Consider the following 18,875-nt stretch of genomic DNA (forward strand, 5'->3'; position numbering starts at 1 on the left):
GATCAGGATCACTTTCATCAAAATTTCAAGACAAAAATGTCAACGGAGGCTTTAGTTATGACACTCATTCTTTTGGACATTGGGTACATGCAGCTTGTATCAAAACTAAACTGTGGAGCAGATGGTCAATACTGTAGCAATCTCGTTTGATTAATTATGCCCCCATAAGTGCATCCTACTCTTTCCCAAGTCCAGTAAATGGCTATAGATTATTTAACTTTTCCTATCTTTTAAAATTTTTTCTGTGATAATTCCATTATAAAACAAGACATTATGTTTTAAAATATTAGTCACCTTAGTAGAAAGTGAATATGAATACTTCTGCATTTTTATTTTTTGGTAGAGAGAGTACAAAGACTGAAGGAGAAGTCTTCAGTGGAAAAGTCAACACCCTGGCAAGGAAATGGCAGGAAAAATTGTATTTGTAGAAACTGGTTAGAGGCAGGGGAGTAAAAGATTTGTTTGCCTTGGAGACTTTGGATTGCAGCTGTTTTGAATCTTATGTATTGTCTTTCTAGGTGTTTTTAATAGGCTAGGGCCATGCCATGAAAAACAACTGTTATCAGTCAAGGGTTTTTTCCAAATTGTTCCTTAACTCTTCCCTTCCCCCCAAACTGGGGGAGGTTTTTTTTCTCAGAAAAATGAATATTTACTAGACCTTGGCTTAAAAGGCTAAATTTCCATTGAAGTAAAATTTTTGGCCCCCCATTTGAAGGATTTCCTGTTTTTCTGGGCTAGTTGTCAGTATTCTGGCAAAAGTTTAATAGAAGGCCAGTGGAGAAGGATCAAAAAAACCCCTAAATAAATAAATAAATAAAACCGAAAAAACCCAAAAACCAAAACAAAAAACCTTTACCTCTGTTTTGAAGGGATTGCATTTTTAACATTACATGTGTGAAGATCTTGGGTCTAATTTAATTTTATTTTTTTCCCACTCACCGTTGAGCTGTGATATGTGAACTCAGTTATTTCCTACTGTTTAGGGGGCATGTAAATTTGGGCTCTACAGCAGTTTGCTTCTGAAGTTTATAATTTTATCTAGTGATGTAAGTTTTCCAGTGATGTTTGCTTGGTCGTAATGTAACCGTTGACTGGAATAGCTAGACTGTATTGGATCAGTGTTTCTGAGGTGTTGTCTGTAGAAAGGTAGTATTTGACTGTTGCTGAATGAAATCTGTTTTTATAAATTCCAGGGTTTTTTCAAGAGTGCAGGATTTAAAAGGGTCTTTCCTGTTCATTGGGTCCAATCCCATGCTATTTGCAGATCACGTGTTAACTGATTCATAAAATGCTCAAGCTCTGCCTTTACATGCGGTCTTTTCCTCCTGCTACTTTTGATTTAAAGGCTGTTCCAGGCCCTCACTGTCCTCATCAATCATCTGATTTTCAGCGGAAATGCATTCATAACTAGCTTTTAGCAAATGTTCCTCTTAACAGGATGGAACAGCAGGTATTTAAGATAAAGAACCTTTTTGATGTTTACCTCAACATGTTATAAAAGACAGTGACTTTCTGTCAGCTTTCATTGCAAGCTCTGTGTGACAGCTTCTCTTTCCTGTCACTTTTTTTTGTTTTGAAGATGGTTTATGAGAATTTTAGTTCTCTATGTGAGAGCACAGTGTACCATTACAGTGCCTTGTACAGTGGCATGAATAAACCCTCGTTACAGGTAGGGGCATCCTGCTTGATACACTTTTATTGCATTTGCTTTATTCACGATGGCATCACAAGAGCACGTATCGATCCTGTAGTCAATTAATATATCTGATTTTCTTAAGCCACCATCTTTTTCAAACAAATTCGTAGTTTATAGCAGACTCCTGCAGTGAATGCCCAGTTGAACGTTTGAGATTTACTTTCCACTTGTGTTCCTCCAGTCTGTGGATAACTAGTTGTGGCATAACGCTCCAGTTCTAGCCTGTATTATAAAGTTAGCTGATGATAAAAGACTGTAAATTATCAGCAGGGATGTTTCTGCTGCTTGTGCTGAGTTACTAAGGATAATAAATGCATCTAAAGACGAGTTTCTCAAACAGATATCCTTTCAACATAACCTGTGGCTTTTGCTTTATCTTTTGCTCATCCTGTGCTGCTACTTTTTTTTCTAGTTTAAATAATTTTCCTTCTGGTATTGTAGGAAGCTGAATTATTTAGCCTCTATTTTTGGCAGTTATCTTGTATTTTATCCCATTTACCTCCAGGTATACATTTCCTTCAAAGTATGTCCTGAAGTCTTGCATCCTAACTAAGTCTGGATCTTTTTTTCCCCTGAATAACTCATAGTCTCACTGCCCCTTTAAACAAAACTATTAGTAAAAATTTCTAGTCATATATTTTGATTCTGTCATATTATATTTAATCCCTCACATCAATAGATTGCTTTGAGTTTTGCTTCATATTTGATGAAGTATCTACATATTCAGTATTCCCTTTTAAATACTTCAGTGTTTGTCACTCTCCTTTCTGAAAGCAGAGGGAAAATCATCATTTTGTCCTATTTTAGGTGTTTTCTTCTCTGCCTTTCCTCTCCACAGAGCTGAAGAGTCTTGTGGCTTTATATACTGATGGGAGTTAATTTAACTTGACTTTTGGTAATTTACTGGGTTTTGGGTTGTTTTTTAGTGTTAAGAGTAATTGTATTTGCAGACCACTTCTATTTTTGCAGGCTGTGCTGATAGGAACTATTTATCTAGTTTGGCCTGAAGTCCTTTCTTACAAGTTCTTTCCTGTTTGACTGATAGCTTTTGCACCTCCTAGATTTGCTCATCTGGAAGTTAAAGAAATTCAAATCCTACTTGTTGCTCAAAACCCTAATCATCTGAGTCCAGTGGAATTTAAATAGATTTCTTAGTTTATCAAAGCTTGTCCTCCTGAAATTATCTTCCAAAAAGTGATGAAAAACTAGTATTGAAATTCAACTAAATAGGCAGGGAGGTATTTAATGTTCTTAATTTTCCACCAGGAGGTAATTTCCAGCAATACATATTTGAATTAACCTTATGTTTCTCTCCTTAGCCAAATGTGACCCTGAGGTCAACTATGGGTAACCAAATAAACCTTTTTTTTTTTCCTTTGTTACATTAGAATTTGTTTACCCTGCGTGAGCTTGCATGTGTAGACATGCCTTGTTCCCTAAAGTTCTTTCGATTTAACAGCAGACTAAGCTGCAAATTTTGCTGTAAATAATTCAAAAGTGTCACATAGTGGCATAAAGTGGCAAAGTTGCATCACTGGTATGACTTTATTTTAAATAATCCCCTTGTGTATTGCTTTTATACTCTCATTAGAGTTGCAAAGTGCTTTAAGTACTTATTTGTAGTATTACTTAACTTCTTTAAAAACTATTCTTAAATAGAGAAGATTTAACATTTGTATAGCCAGCTTCTTGATTTGAAATGATTGAGTATTGTGTTGAGAGCTGACCAGCAGTTAGTTGAATTTTATCAGAGGTGTTTACCTTCCGCTTGGTATGTTGACTTCCTGGTTCCTTGTATGATTTTTTGTTTTGTTATTGTGCAATTGCTTGAAGAATACCTGTACTAGATACAATTGCACAGGTCTGTCAGCAGGTCTTGTGCAGTTGCCTGGAAGTATTTTTATGTGATAGAACTTGTCTGAGATATTAGGATGGAAGAACCTTTTTAGATTTAAGGTATTATACATGCTCCTGAATCTCATTCCAGGTTTTGTGGCTTTACAGCTTCCTGCTCTAATTGCTTCCTATGGTATGGCTAATCTCCAGTTATATAGAATTTATCCTTTTGAACTGATCAGTGTTCATGAAACCAATATTTTAGCTGAAACAACTAGGTTTAACTGCAATTAAAGTGGCAATTATGGGTTGCGTATATTATCCCTTCTAAGTTCATGCTATACTTCTTAAACAAGTTAATTTGAGCAAAAAAAAGTTCTAAAAGGAAAAGACCTGACAGTCCCTAGCCCTGCATGTTACAGATTTGACCCTCTTTCTGAGACAGTCTAATTTGACTATATTGTCTGATATGCTCTAGTAAAATTAGATGCTCAGCTAACTTTGTCAGCTAATAATAAATAACCCACATAAATAGTTAAGTAGTTATTCACTATTTCACGTATGAATAAATTGTGATGATTTTCAGAAAAACTAGTGCAGTCTGCTTTTTTTTTCTGGACTTCTGGGTGGATTAAATGTTTCTCTAAGCATGGTAGAAGCTCTGGATGTAAAATGTAACTGGTCAGAAGGCTTTATCCTCCATGCACAATGACCCTAAGTTGGACATGAGCAAACTCTTCAAGATCAACCTATTCCAGGGAGTATCTGGCTGGAGTTTCATGAGTGCTGCAGGCTGGTGGGGGCTGTCAGACTACAGATGGTTGAGTTCCACCTCAACCCCACTGGTTGTTCCAGCTGCTCTCTGCTGTTTGCTTACACTAGCATTTGTATGGCTGCATTGTGAATCGGATCAGAAACAGATATGGATTAAAAACTGCTGCAGTTTTGTTAGTGATTTTTTTTTCAAGTTTATTAGATTTTGTTGTTTGAAACTGCAGTTCTCTTTTTAGCAATTGTTTTTTAGATTGAATACTTCAAAGATTGTGGTTTATGTTTTTGGGAGCTGGCGGGTGCATATGGCATAAGGGATTAAAACGGCAGTAATCTGATACCACAAGATTAGTTCCGAGTTTAGTGTTCTGAATGCTACTTCCTTCCAGTGTAAAATTTATCTTTTCCTGCTTTATAGGAAAAGGTAGTCACGGGCAGAACTGATGTGTAATGGTTCTTTCTGGGACTATACGGAAGGCTGAATTGCAGAAGTGGAGGAAAAAACATTTGTCTGTCTTCCTCCTCTGGTTCAGCAAAATCTAGCCAAATTCTAATGCAACAGGTCAATGCTGAGCGCTCAGGAACTGTTATGCTTGCAACTTTATCTTAACTGATAATGATGCTGTCAAATGAATTACCTTCGGTAAAGGAGTCACTGGTCCAGTGAATCTTTGCTTTTCAACTCAACATAATGATACACGTTTTTCTCCTTATAGAATTAGACATAAAACTAATAGTAAACCTCAGACTCCTGAAAATCTATCATCTACACATGGCTTTGCTGGCTATAGGAATGTGTTTGCAGCTATTTAAACACTGTATTATCTTTGAGTTGCAGAAAGACAATGGGACCACTGGCATGCTGACAGAAAACGTGCTTCTCCAAGAAATTGAAGGGCAGAATCAAGAACTGTCAGCTTTTTCTCAAGCAGTTACGAAGTAAGAAATTACTGAACACAGATCAGCTTTCTGAAGAAGAAAAAAAGCTAAAAACCTCATTTTCAGTTAGGTTGACAGGGCCAGTCGTACATTTTTTGCTTGATGGGCAGATTTCAGTATGTGTCCTTTTCCCTTTTCTTATCCCAGTTTTTCCTGGTTTTGTCTTGTTTTTTCAAGAATGCAACAGAATCGTTAGGGTGTTCAGTACTAAGGTTTTTGAATTATCATATCTCCTCTTTGTTCTTTTGGTCCTCTGACTTTCCTCTCACTTTTTTCCTTGGTTTTATAATACTTTTTTATCCTCAAACTAATTTTCTGTGTTTCCATATATCTGTATCTCCTTCTATATATTTTTAATACAATTTCTTTTGAAAGAAGTAATTTTTTCTTAGTTGATGCACCTCACTAAATCTTGTCACTCCATGGCTTTCTAACCCTTAAATGCTCTAATTTCTGCTTCTACAACTGGAAATCTGTAACAAATAAAACCTTCAAACTTGTTCCTGCTTTGATCAGGTGGTGAAGTTTCTTAAAGGTCGTACCAGAGAAGATGGGACTTGATAACCGAGAATGCTCCTTATATTTTGTTTTTGCTTACTACCATGATTTAATGAGGGTTTTTTTTTTTTTTTTTTGCTTTCTTCCTAGAGAAGACAAACTAGGAATCTTGCCTTTTTTCCTCTCAAGATCAAAATCCAAGAACTAATGGGGGAAATAGAGATCTTTGAATCTGAAGGGTAACAGCTACTTTTTAAAACAGGAATGTTTATGAAATGAAAAGCAAACTCCATAAAACCAGTGAGAAGTCATATACCTGTGAAGCTTACTGATGAAAAACATTAAGACAAAGGTCACATAAAATAGGCTTGTTGCAACAGTTTCTAGTTAAATCTAATTGTTGCCCTTTCTTTCAAGACCCAGTGCTTAAAATGCTGATGGACTTCTGACTGAGCAACGCTTGCTAGAGGGATTCCTTTTTTTTTTCCCATTCATGCTGTTGTCAGGAATCAAGATGATGAAATAGTTGACCATTATAGATGAGTTCTGTTCTTAACCTCCTGTAATACTACTTTAATGTTGGCAGAATGTTAAGGTTAAATTATTTTATCTATGTTAAATAGCAGAAAATAAAAAACAGCTATCAAAGTACTGTCTATTTATTACTAGGTGAATGTTTTATACTGTTTCTGTCCTAAAGAAAAGCCCTTCCCTTAATTTAGGCCTCTTTCTTAACTTCCACAACTTGGAATAACTACCTTCTGCATAGCATCTAAGTTCAGTACACAAAAGAAATAACCCTTTTTTAAACTCATTTTTAGCAAATGCCATGGATTATTTTTTTTAAAAGCTGTTTTAGAGCTTAGGTTCTACAGAAGGTGGATATGTCCTGTAAGCATGGACGTATTAAGTATTTTAAGCTATATGGAAAACCTGCCTAATTACAAGCTAGATTTTTTCCCCTCTAACTACTACCTTTATAATTATTGTGGGCAGTGTTCTGTTGAGAGTAGAAAAATTAAATGGTGTTTTGTACACACAATTTAGGTAACGAGCAAAAGGTAGTCTTTACTGTTCTGGCTTGTGGTTATTACCATGTTATTTTGCTTTAGTCTTAGGCTTATCCATTGCAATGTTTCATAAACCTTCTCTACTTTCAGATTGAGGACCAAGTTTCCTTGGGCTAATCAGCAAACAAATCCAGGCTTTGTGCTGAGTCCAGTCATGCTGCAAAGAAATATAAGTGGGGAGAGTGCCAGTATCAAGGTTTCCATAGAAATCGAAGAATTCCAGCAACCAGTAACTTTTACATGTGATGGTATGTTTCTGCTTTTTAAATTGGCGTTTGCTTGTAAGTCTTAGAGTGGTGGGTTAAGGCTGTACACTCAAGTCTAGGCCAACAGCTTTCGGTTTTTGTAATCCCTGGGTCTCAGGTGCGTGGATTGCTTGTGGGGAACATGGGAAAGGAAAGTGAAGGAAGAACCTAATTCTGGGTCAGTGCCTCTATCAGAAAATATTTAGAAGCTGAAAAAGTGAAACTTTTTTTTTTTTTAAAAGGAAAGCCAAGCAAACCAGAAGCACTATTCTATCCACGGCTGGGAATGTTAAAACAGTTTTTCAAGAGTTTGACCTACTTTATGGTAATTGAGGGGATGACGATACCAGGACTGAGATTCTTAACTTTTAATTTAATTTTTTATTTCAACACTCTAACATGTGTTTAAATAAACTCTTGCAGGCTATCGAAAAATTCAGACAAATTGCTTTTGGAAAATAAGAATAAACACTGAAATTATCTATTACTTGACTTCAATATATGCTTATGAACACAAACGCTAAAATAATACTGATGCGATGTGCCACAACTATCTGGTCCAGTTTTGTGGGTAACCAGGAATATTAGTTTGGGGTGGAACTTTTAGGTTTGCCTTGTTCTTGTACATAAATTCATATTCTCTGTGCAGTCAAGACTGTACAGCGTGTTTGTATTAAAGACTCTAACTCTGGATGCTGTCAACTTCTGGCAGTTCTTGGTGATAAATGATAATAAATTACCTCAGGAGCAACTTTTTAGCCTCTACACTGCTGTAGTCTCTTAGCCCATATGAGGGTTCCCATTCCCAGACCCTGTCACCTTGTAGTGGATCTGTGCTGTGGTGGTGTTTTTTATCCTTTGGTTCTCTATCTGTAACCTCGTAGTTGCTTTAGAGCTGGTTGTTCTTAAAAGATATGAAGTTGCTCTATTTACTCACTTAAACTAGCTGCTCTATTGGAAAACAAGCTCTCAATGCCTAAGTGTTTTCATTCTGTATTAATTTGCTGGGCCTTATAGTTATTCTGCTCTGATTTAATACTCTTTTGTTAAGAAATGAGGCGGACTGTAAGTGTGGCCTAGGAAGGGTTTTTGCTCTTAATCCTTAAGATTATGCTCTCCTAATATTACAGCCTTAATCCTTTCCTACAAAAGGCTTTGGTAGCGTAACTGAAATGTTAAGGCTTCAGCCCTTTATTTCTAGAAGTTTTGTGAATACCTTGGAATGTGTTTTGCATTCTATCCCCACATATCTTATTCTTTGCACTGTCTGCTCTCTTCCTTTTTCTGATGCTGAAACTAATCACAGTTAAACTACTTGTCTTCCATAGCTAGTGAAAGATAGATATCCATAGCTCATATGTGACTAGTAATTGGCATATTTAAAGTTATTATCTTCCTTTAATTCCTTCTGTTCTTGGTCAAATTGTTGCATACCTTAGCATCCTAATGCTAGAACTACTTTAGTATGGCTTTCAGTCCTGCTCAGAAGGAACTGCAGCCTTTCAGTGTTCTGACAACACAACGTGTAGAAAGGACCCAGGAGGGAAAGAAATGAACTTTAGAGCTTATTTGGGTATACCTATTCATTTTGCATTTGTTTATTAGACTTTACATGGAAATACAAGTCTAGCTGAGCAATCATTGTGTGTCAGCAAGAAATTCATCTTTCAATAAGACAGAGGGTGGGGAACAAGGTGGTAACATTATCTTTGCATTACTCTGCTAGGCTTTGCAGGACTGGCAGACCTTCACCAATGCGGCCTGTGACTATAGCCCGTAAACTGTTACTGCATCTTTTTTCTCTATCAACTACCATATTCTCTGCTGAAGGTAGTACAGCAGTTTCACTCTAGATTAATAGTAAGTTAAATAGTCTTAATAATGAGTTAAACAGTGTTTCTGAATCATACTTCTTATCATTCCTTGTTCTTGAATTTCACAATCTCATTCTTCATATGCTATCAGATACCTCTATGCTCATAATAATTAGTCATCTGTTAATGAGATGAAGCACTTGCATTATCTTCTGGAAAATACTGTTGTGGCATTACCTCTCTGTATCCACTATAGTAGTAACATTTCTTTCTTTTAAAAAAAGTTTATTTATTTAAAATTTTCTTTAAAAAAAAAAAATCCTGAGTGCCATCACACAGCACGTACAGGACAACCAGGGGATCAGGCCCAGTCAGCATGGGTTTATGAAAGGCAGGTCCTGCTTGACAAACCTGATCTCCTTCTGTGACAAGGTGACCTGCTTAGCGTATGAGGGAAAGGCTGTGGATGTTGTCTACCTGCACTTTAGTAAAGTCTTTGACAGACACCGTTTCCCACAGCATTCTCCTGGAGAAACTGGCTGCTCATGGCTTGGATGGGTGTACATTTCACTGTGTAAAAAAACTGGCTGGGTGGCCGGGCCCAAAGAGCAGTGGTGAATGGAGTTAAATCCAGTTGGCGGACAGTCACAAGTGGTGTTCCCCAGGGCTCAGTATTGGGGCCAGTCCTCTTTAATACCTTTAGCAATGATCTGGACGAGAGGATCGAGTGCACCCTCAGAAGGTTTGCAGACAACACCAAGTTGGGCAGGAGTGTTGGATCTGCTGGAGGGTAGGAAGGCCCTACAGAGGGATCTGGACAGGCTGGATCGATGGGCTAAGGCCAACTGTATGAGGTTCAACAAGGCTCAGTGCCGGGTCCTGCACTTGGGTCACAACAACCCCATGCAAGGCTACAGGCTTGGGGAGGAGTGGCTGGAGAGCTGCCTGGCAGAAAAGGACCTGGGGGTGCTGGTCACCAGCTGGTTGAATATGAGCCAGCAATGTGCCCAGGTGGCCAAGAGGGCCAATGGCATCCTGGCTTGTATCAGGAATAGTGTGGCCAGCAGGACCAGGGAGGCGATAGTGCCCCTGTACTCGGCACTGGTGAGGCCACACCTCAAGTGCTGTGTTCAGTTTTGGGCCCCTCACTACCAGAAGGCCATTGAGGGGCTGGAGCGTGTCCAGAGAAGGGCAACGAAGCTGGTGAAGGGTCTAGAGAACAGGTCATATGAAGAGTGGCTGAGGGAGCTGGGGTTGTTTAGCCTGGAGAAGAGGAGGCTGAGGGGAGACCTTATCACTGTCTACAATTACCTGAAAGGAGGCTGTAGCGAGGTGGGGGTCGGTCTCTTCTCCCAAGTAACAAGCGATAGGATGAGAGGAAATAGCCTCAAGTTGTGCCAGGGGAGGTTTAGGTTGGATATTAGGAAAAATTTCTTCACCGAAAGGATGGTCAGGCACTGGACCAGGCTGCCCAGGGAAGTGGTTGAGTCCCCATCCCTGGAAGTATTTAAAAGGCATGTAGACGTGGTGCTTAGGGACATGGTTTAGTGGTGGACTTGGCAGTGTTAGGTTAACGGTTGGACTTGATGATCTTAAAGGTCTTTTTCCAACCTTAATGATTCTATGATTCTATAAAAAGAAGATTCGGGAAAATTAGGAAGGTCCCTCGAGGGGCAAAAAACCACTCTGAAGGTACTGGTGAAAAAATAAATTCTTTTATACCGTGTTTTTTACAGGATTTTGAGGCACTTAGTGATATTGTTTGCAAATGATTTAAAGGAGATGATCAGAAACTAGGTAGGAAGGGGTAGAGAGCATTTTGTACTTAAAACGTTTGTGGTGGTAAAAACACCTATGTGTGTGTTGTCAGTGACAGCTGGTGGCTGTGGGGGAATGGATTTTGGGTTTGACTGGGATTATTTCTTTTGCTCTGTAGTGGCTGGATGGAAGAGAAAGACTGTTTTCAAAAAAGCATTTGGAGCATGATGTGAAAGTACTGGTAGTTAAGAGTTACTTTTTGCAAAGGCTTGGTGATACTGAGATCTGATCTGTATAATGTGGAAACTGCCCCAGACAAATGGAAAGGAAAAAGAAAAACGGACTTTCAGTAGGATTTGCCTCTGCTACAGCTGATATTCACTTCCTCAAAAGCGGAACAAATAGAGAAGTTCCATCTCCAACTCTTCAGATAATGATTTTTAAACTTTGAGCAGCTCTGGCATTACTTACCTATTTGAAGTCCTTGCTAAATAAGGCAAGTTTATACTTAAAAAAAAAAAAAAGGAAATCCTCGTATAAAAACTCCTGGAAAACAGACTGCAGACTGGTTTTGTACTTTTGGTCAAGTGACTACACTGTATCCTAATTTAAAAAGGATTTATTGATTTCTTAAACTACAGGTAGGTTTTATAAGATGCCTTTCTTTGCAGGGGGAAAAAGTTAAGATCTCAAACTATGAAATTTAGGAGATCATAGAAGCTTAAGAGTCTTTCCTAGAAGTATAAAAATAAATTTCATTAAATAACTACAATTTGTGAGTGAACAATTGTTAATATCACTTGCTATAGATTTGTATTTAACTTCTAGATGTAATTTCTTTAAACAGTGAGTTCCCCTGTTGAGCTTATAATAATGCAGGCACTTTGCTGGGTGCATGATGACTTGAATGAAGTGGACATTGGGACCTATATCCTGAAAGTCTGTGGCCAAGAAGAAGTTTTACAGAAGTAAGCAAACTCTTTTTCATTAATATTTAACTTCATGCTTTTCCATGGCACAGTTCCTGGAAAGTATATCTTTAACATCTAAATGTATGCAAGCAGAAATCTTAAAAACATAGAAGAGTCACGCTTTGCACAAAGATCAGAAGTCTTTAGAGTTGCTCTGGGATACAGCAAAGTAGGTTCTCAACAGCTTCCTAGAAATCTGTTCTAATCTGCCATCTGTTGTGTTGTACACAAACAGTTTTTTTCGGATGCAGGTTTCTAGAGCATTTCTGTAGATGGATGTAGTATTCAGCTGCTCTTCAAATCCCAGCAGCCAGGAAAAAGCCTGATGATTTCTAATAATCTGAAATAATCTGTGGTTTGTTTCGGTTTTTTTATTTTTCTTCAAAACTAATGGCTTATAAATCCCCATTAGTTTTCTGGGTTAGAATATTTGCTTTCATTGTTAGCCACAGTACTTAAGACCTTTAGCAAAAGTAGAGGTATCTGTAATAGTATACTAAAACTTCTGTAGAAGTAAAAATCGGATCACGAAGTGTGGCGTGGAGGTTCATTCACCATTTCCTTATTATGAGCCAACAGGTTGCCTTAAACATTCCATGTGAGTTTTTTGAAAAATACTGCATATTTTTGGTGTAACTATAGCTTTCTTTTGTTTAACAGTAAGCACTGTGTAGGAAGTCATGAATATATTCAGAACTGTCGGAAGTGGGATACAGAAATCAAACTGCAGCTCTTGACCCATAGTGTAATATGCAGAGATCTGGCACGAACAGTAAGTACCTCCTAAACTGCAGCAGCAATATAAATCTTCAAGAGGCTAGGAGTTTGCATCAGAGTTGATGGTTCTGAGGTGTAACCTTTTTGTGTGATTAACAAATTAGTATGTCTGCTTGGTCTTGGGAATTGTATTCTCTTATACTAAGAGGAAATGAAATGCATACTGAATTTTTGCAAGGCAAATAATATAAATATGGATACTCTCTCTTATTAGACCAAGTACTATGACTGGAAAAAGCATGCAAGCATTTGGACTAAACTTGAGGCCTGAAAGAGAAGCAGGAAATTTGAGTTAAATAAAAGTTGAGAACAGTTTTGAGTTTAATTAGATATGTGTCAGACCATCAAAGAGTAAGGGAGGAATATTTCATATCTGCATAGTCAGGCACTCGATTGCTGTTTCTTCCTTCTTCCCCCTGTCTCCATGTGTACATGTTTTCATAGGCTGTTAATTAGTTATTTCTTTTCCCCTGTGAAGAGATCATCTTATATGTTCCCCTTCTACTCCACAGGGGTTAGTAATGAAACTTCTAAAACAGTATTACAGATTATAGAAAGGTGAGAACTGGACTTAATATCTAATATTTTATTGCAGGAAGATGATGACAGAACACCCATACATCTAACCAAACACCTCTACAAAGTAGAAAAGCCTTTCAGAGAACCTATTATAAGGTAATGTTATGTGGTTATTTTAGTAATCAAGCCCACTGCTGAATTTCTGACCACGGTTATGTTATGTTCTTGCACTTGTGTTCAATAATGACTATTTCTTGCAGGTCTTCCATTGAAGAGCTTCTTGATGTGTATCACAAGCAGATTAACATAGCTCTTAAAAATGAGGTAAGGGCATTGTAAATTACTGCTGAACCAAAAGTAGCATGAGAAAGTTTACTAGTGAGATAGCTGGAAAAAAGACTTGCAGGTATTCCTGGGGAAAGTGAGATCTGAATAAGCTGCCAAATGTAAATTTGGAATCATGGATTTTTAGATTGCTTTTCCTCTTCTCTTCCTAGCTTTTCTTGCAAACTAATTATTACCTGTCACAACTAGAAATGTATCTTCCAAGTCCTGGGTTGGAAAATAACCTTTTCCTCAAAAACGCTGGAAGGGATTAATTTAGGGGAATAGGGAAAATGTCTGAATCCTGACTACATCAGTTGTTGTCAGCCATAAATATTGGTAACAGATAAAAATCTACACAAAAGTGAGCAGTAACAGTTGTGTACAAGGGGAGTTATAACTGAAGCATGTTTGAAACATACAAGTAGGTTTTATGCAAAGTGTAATAACATCTTATTCTGCACTACTGGGTTAATTTAAAATACGCTGTCAAAACCATTGTCTATTTCAGTGTATGATAGGTAGCTTAAAACAGCTTGCATGTGGAGTAGTTTGGAGTAATTTCCCAAATGCAAAAGCTAGCTGAAGATGACCTGCTTCACTCATTTCTAAAAGGAGAAGCTTAGATTAACTCCTGATAGTAATGTAACTTGGAGACTTAAATTCTTAAATGTTAGATAACTATGTTTCTTAAACAGTTTCTGTAAGAACAGTCTTGAAATGAATGACTTAATTACAATACTTTTCATTTCCACTATGTATGTTTGCTTCTCCAGGAATGCAGGTCTGAACAAGCTGATGTCCACTCTTTACATATTCCCTTAATGTTATTTAATTCCCTTGATGGTGATTCACCCTGTTCTCAAGGGTAGTTTTGAACACAATCTTTTTGTAGAAGAATGAGATGTTACTGCTCCTTGATATGGTGGTGTTTTTGTTGCTGCTCTTGCAGCTGCTTCAGCTTGCTTGTTTAACTGTGGTTTCACAGGCTGAGGTGAGGAATGCAAAACATCTCAATTCAGACTTATGTTCTACTCTTTCTACAGTCTTTTTGAGGATAGGAGATGTAGCTTGTAGGTGATAATGATTAGGTCCAAATATCAGCAGTTGTTGCATTTGAAATTTTTTACTTCCTGAAGTGAATTCCTGTGCGTATTCAGTAGCTGAAGCTTGCTAATCAAAGTGAAACAGGGCAGTAATCCGTAAATAACTTGTTTAGCCTTTGATTTCACATAGTTGGATGCTTTAAAAGTTAGCCATTGTCTTTTTATTGAGATGAATTTGAGAGCCTGTGAGGAAAATAGCAGTGGAAATTTTGCTTGTCATGTGCCAAAACAGCTGTTATCTTCAAAGTGTTAGCTTTGAAAGTATGGCTTAAATATTTACAATGTCTTCTGACTTCTATGGTTATTTTCTTACCAGGACAAAGTTAATTGTTGCCACATAACTCCCAGCCCCAAAACTTTTTGATTCAAATGGCTTCTTAGCTATCCATTTGTAGGAAGGTCATGAGAATATGTCTGGGGGTGGGGAGGTTGGGAATCAGTTTACATCTTACCAAGAAGATATTACACTAAACCCTCTTACTTAGTTGTAAGTGCTCGTAAGTGATTGTGAAAGAAATCTATACATTAAGCCTCTAAAAAATAAACAGTTATTTTGAAGCAAATATTTTTATTTTCTACATGTGTCCTTTAAAATTGGATGAAGACTTTGCTTATATTAAAAAACAAAAACCAAGAAACCCAAGATTATTTAGATTTAAAATAAGTGGCTTTTCTTCTATTTCAAGAGAAGAAGGAAGGGAATATTAGGAGCATCTCAACTTTGTCTTAAGCAGCCTACCAGCATTTTCATTCTCTAAGAAGCTGATCTATTCCTTTTAAAAGAGATTCCTGTTAAGTGTGCAATTCCCCCTCCTTTCATTCTCCAAGACGACAGTTTGCAATTGCTTCATCTGGAAGAACCATTTAAATTAAATAATACGTAAGGCAAAAGTAGCAACAAACTTTTTTCAAAAGTACATTAAAGTGAAGTAAAAAAGATAGAGTTCCATTATGGAAGCTATACTGTAGCGTAATTTGAAGCTATATGTTTAAGAGGGCTGAAATTGAAACACTGCTGCTTTAGCATTCCTTCCTCACACTAATTGAATATCCTTTTTTGAACTACACTTTTTTTTTTTATATGCCATGAGGGAATTTGAGCTTCATATCTCATTAGAAAATACTTGTCTGCCTACAACTTAATAGAAAAATCATTGGAAACCTCCTAATGTTTTCTGGGACACCATTCTAGAATCTGTACTACTCCTTTGGTTTTGGAGTTGATAACTGAGCTATAGGGAAGTTTTCAATGCTGAGGTTTTTGTTTAATCAAATTGTTACACTGCAGTTTAATGTAATTGAGATATGCATCTCATAATGAAATTTTCTTGGTAATTCATTCTGGGGGAAAAAAAAATCAAAGCAATACTGGGTTTCACAGTTGTGATCAGATCAATCTGTTCTTTCATACATTAGAACCAGCATAAAGCAGTAGATCATGTAATTAAGACTGTCAGAAAAATCTGTTCTACATTGGATTGCGTAGAGACTCCCGCAATAACGGAATCAGTAAAGAAGCTAAGGAGGGCTGTTAATCTTCCACGGACTAAAAATGCTGAGGTAAACTTTCACACTATAAATTGCATTCTGAGGTATGCTTTTTAACAGTGATAAATACTATTTCATAATCTTTGGTGGTTGCAAATACCAGAAACAGTTCAGTCAGGGTTATGGTTTTGTGGGGTTTTTTTTGTTTGTTTGTTTTAATTCTATGTGATACCTTCCATTTATTTTAACATCTCTTTGCTGTTAATGTATTAATCACCTGCTCTTGGAATCCTTTTGTGTTCTAAATAGTGACTTTTTTAAAACTAGTTTTGGAATACTGTTTTCTGGTTCTGTAACTACAGGCTTGTGTTACAGTAGATGCTACTAAATCTGACCGGGGGAAACTGACGGCTAGCTCATACCCTCTAAAATCAATGCAGTTATGCTTAAAGGAGGAATTCGCATGATGTATTTTCTGTGCAGTATTTACGTGAACAGCAATAGCATCTTAAAACTCTAACAGTTCATGCTCCTGCATTCCTGAGCACATGGACAAAAATAGAAATCTTTTAAAATAGCACAGATTTTGATGCTAAAACTGCCTTACAATGAACGGTTCACTTTAGCAGAATTGGCCTCAAATCATGTTTTCAGAAGCAGTCATTAAATGGAGAAGTGTGCAAATAAAAAAGCTAAATAGTCTTGTAATGCTATTTCTGTTGTCCTGCTGCCATATTAGAGTGGCGATTCATGTGCTGTTCTATTCACTTTTGGCTTCATCAGTTCAATGATATATTTGTAGTACTGAGCAGAAGTCTTGCAAAATGCGCAGACCAAATAAATATAGTTGTCGCAAGAGCTAAAGTTCTTGCAGGGAAATGCAGAAGACATATTAAGAAAACTTAGTGAAATACAGTGTATCAAGTATTTCTTCAATTTTTGCTTTTTTGATAGGAGAAACCTGTAGAAATAATTAGACTACAGTGTAAAAGTAACTTCCAAAACCAATGCTATTCCAATAGAATTTGAAAAAGGTACTTTTTATCAGTAAAACCCTGCAATTCTCTTGTGATGAACATTATTGTTTAAGCCAATGTGTATGAAGGCATATAGGATTGCTTTCAGAAACAAAATTGCTGTAAAGATTGGAGCCAGTTGCATCTAAACCTTATGTAAGATATTGTTTGATTTTTTTTTTTAGTAGTTGTTTTGTGGTTGGAAGAAGTGTCCAAAAAGTAAAAAAAAAAAAAAAGAGTAGATTGCAAGTAGGAAATTACACGTATAGTGCTCTTTCAGCAGTTTGGCATCCTGTCATCCAAAAGTACTTGGGCTACTTGACAAGCATGGTGGAAACGTACAGCAGTTTTTGTGAAAGGGGAAAACAATGTGATTTTCCTCTCCCTCCCCCCAAGTTTCTGAATGTTTTTTATAAGAATGTGAAGTTTTTTTGGTAGTTAAAACTTAATGTTGACAAGATGCTCGATTAATACACTAAAAGTGTAAGGAGAGGTTTCATTCTTCTGCAGCAGTTGTGGCAAACTTCTCTAGACTTTCTCTGAAGTATTAGGATTTCACTGGCTTTTGGTTTTAAATCACGAACTTAGTTTTCATTAAAAGTTTTAGCTTTACTAGAAGTTGAATTTGGCATGAAACCCTTCCTTGTTAGAAGGGAGTAAATTCCCATGATTTGTTTTTTACCTTTTGGCTTCAACAGTGACCTTGTTGAGACTAGACTGTAATACTGCCTCATGTTTAGACTTCCAGTTTATCAGACCAAGAAGCAAACACAGCAGACAGTACGAAGTGACAGTACTTGATGTTCAGATTTCTCACTTGTTTTTATTCAGTAAATTTGTACTAACTCTGCCTACAAAAGATACCTTAACAAATGCCACAAACAAAACAACTGTTCAGACTTAAATTACTGGGTAATAGGGCTAACAGCTTCTGCTTTCATCCATAACAGCCCTGACTGAGTTTTATCTCTACTCAGAGAAGTTAGAGTATCCTGAGCAATATTCTGATGTACCGTGTCTTTTAAGAGTTCATAAAGGGAGACAAAATAGTTGTGACTTGAAAAAGAATGAGCTTTTGAACTTGGTGAATAGTTGCTGCATGATATGGAAATTGTTATGCTGTCAGTTAACTCTTGAGGAACTCTCAGTAAAAAGATGCGTTACATAAACCCAAATACGGGCCTAATTCAGATGTTTCATAATTACTGTACAAGATACTTAAAAGCAATGGAAAATTAATATGGGTTTCTTGGTACTGAAATTTGCTCTAACTTTACTGTGTAGGTATCCTTAAAATGTGGTGATGACACTAGCAAGAGCTCATCTGGTGAGTAAAGTTCTTCAATTTTATTTAAAAATTGCTTTCAGGTGGCTGTTTTAGGAAGATACACATTAAAGATAAATTATGATTTAGGTTTACTGCAGCCTGAAAACACTCTGAAAGTGAGTTTAGACCAGTTAACAAGAGCAGTTGAGGCTCTTCTGCAACTCCACATGAATTCATGTAGCAGTTCTGCAGCAATTTCTCCGAAAGATGTTAAGAGTACTAAGGAAGCATGGACTGCCACAGAACATCTCCAGTTCACGATATTTGCTGCGCATGGAATTTCTCCTGGTTGGGTATCAAAGTGAGTAATTTATTAATTGTAAAGTTCATCCTTTTATAGATTGCTTGTTTGTTTAATTTACTTTCTTTTCCTTGTCCAGTTATGAAAAGTACTACTTGATTTGTTCTCTGACCCATAATGGAAAAGATCTGTTTAAACCTGTTCAGTCCAAGAAGGTTGGCACATACAAGAACTTCTTCTACTTGATTAAGTGGGATGAACTGTAAGTGACTTTAACATGTTAAAACTCACTAAAATATTTTGGTTTAGCTAGTACCTACCTAGCTAGCTGCTGGATACAGTCATTCAAGCAACTCTTGCTTCTGATCCCATTTGAAGTGTTGAAAGAACAATGTGTGAGACTTACTGACCAAAATCAGAAATATTTTTCCAAATGGTATTTCACTACTCTTTTAAAAGAATGGAAATGCTGGACAAGT

At 36.9% G+C, this 18,875-nt stretch overlaps 1 protein-coding gene across 10 annotated transcripts in view; it reads left to right on the plus strand.

Annotated features, from left to right (window-relative positions):
* PIK3C2A (phosphatidylinositol-4-phosphate 3-kinase catalytic subunit type 2 alpha) overlaps window positions 1–18,875 on the plus strand; it is a 77,528-nt gene that overhangs the window by 35,382 nt on the left and 23,271 nt on the right. For 7 of the 10 annotated variants that reach the window (XM_082318388.1, XM_082318389.1, XM_082318390.1 and 4 more), the window contains 10 exons: window positions 5,136–5,242; window positions 6,901–7,058; window positions 11,475–11,595; window positions 12,259–12,370; window positions 12,971–13,050; window positions 13,155–13,218; window positions 15,741–15,884; window positions 18,113–18,155; window positions 18,243–18,456; window positions 18,536–18,658. In XM_082318388.1, coding sequence (XP_082174514.1) covers window positions 5,136–5,242; window positions 6,901–7,058; window positions 11,475–11,595; window positions 12,259–12,370; window positions 12,971–13,050; window positions 13,155–13,218; window positions 15,741–15,884; window positions 18,113–18,155; window positions 18,243–18,456; window positions 18,536–18,658 — 1,166 coding nt within the window. Of the gene's footprint in view, window positions 1–5,135; window positions 5,243–5,890; window positions 5,980–6,900; window positions 7,059–11,474; window positions 11,596–12,258; window positions 12,371–12,970; window positions 13,051–13,154; window positions 13,219–15,740; window positions 15,885–18,112; window positions 18,156–18,242; window positions 18,457–18,535; window positions 18,659–18,875 lie in introns of those variants that run through there. The other 3 variants (XM_082318387.1, XM_082318393.1, XM_082318394.1) reach the window with 3 other exon arrangements.

The sequence above is a fragment of the Platalea leucorodia genome (genome assembly GCF_965183815.1).
Source record: "Platalea leucorodia genome assembly, chromosome: 7".
Lineage (NCBI taxonomy): Eukaryota > Metazoa > Chordata > Aves > Pelecaniformes > Threskiornithidae > Platalea > Platalea leucorodia.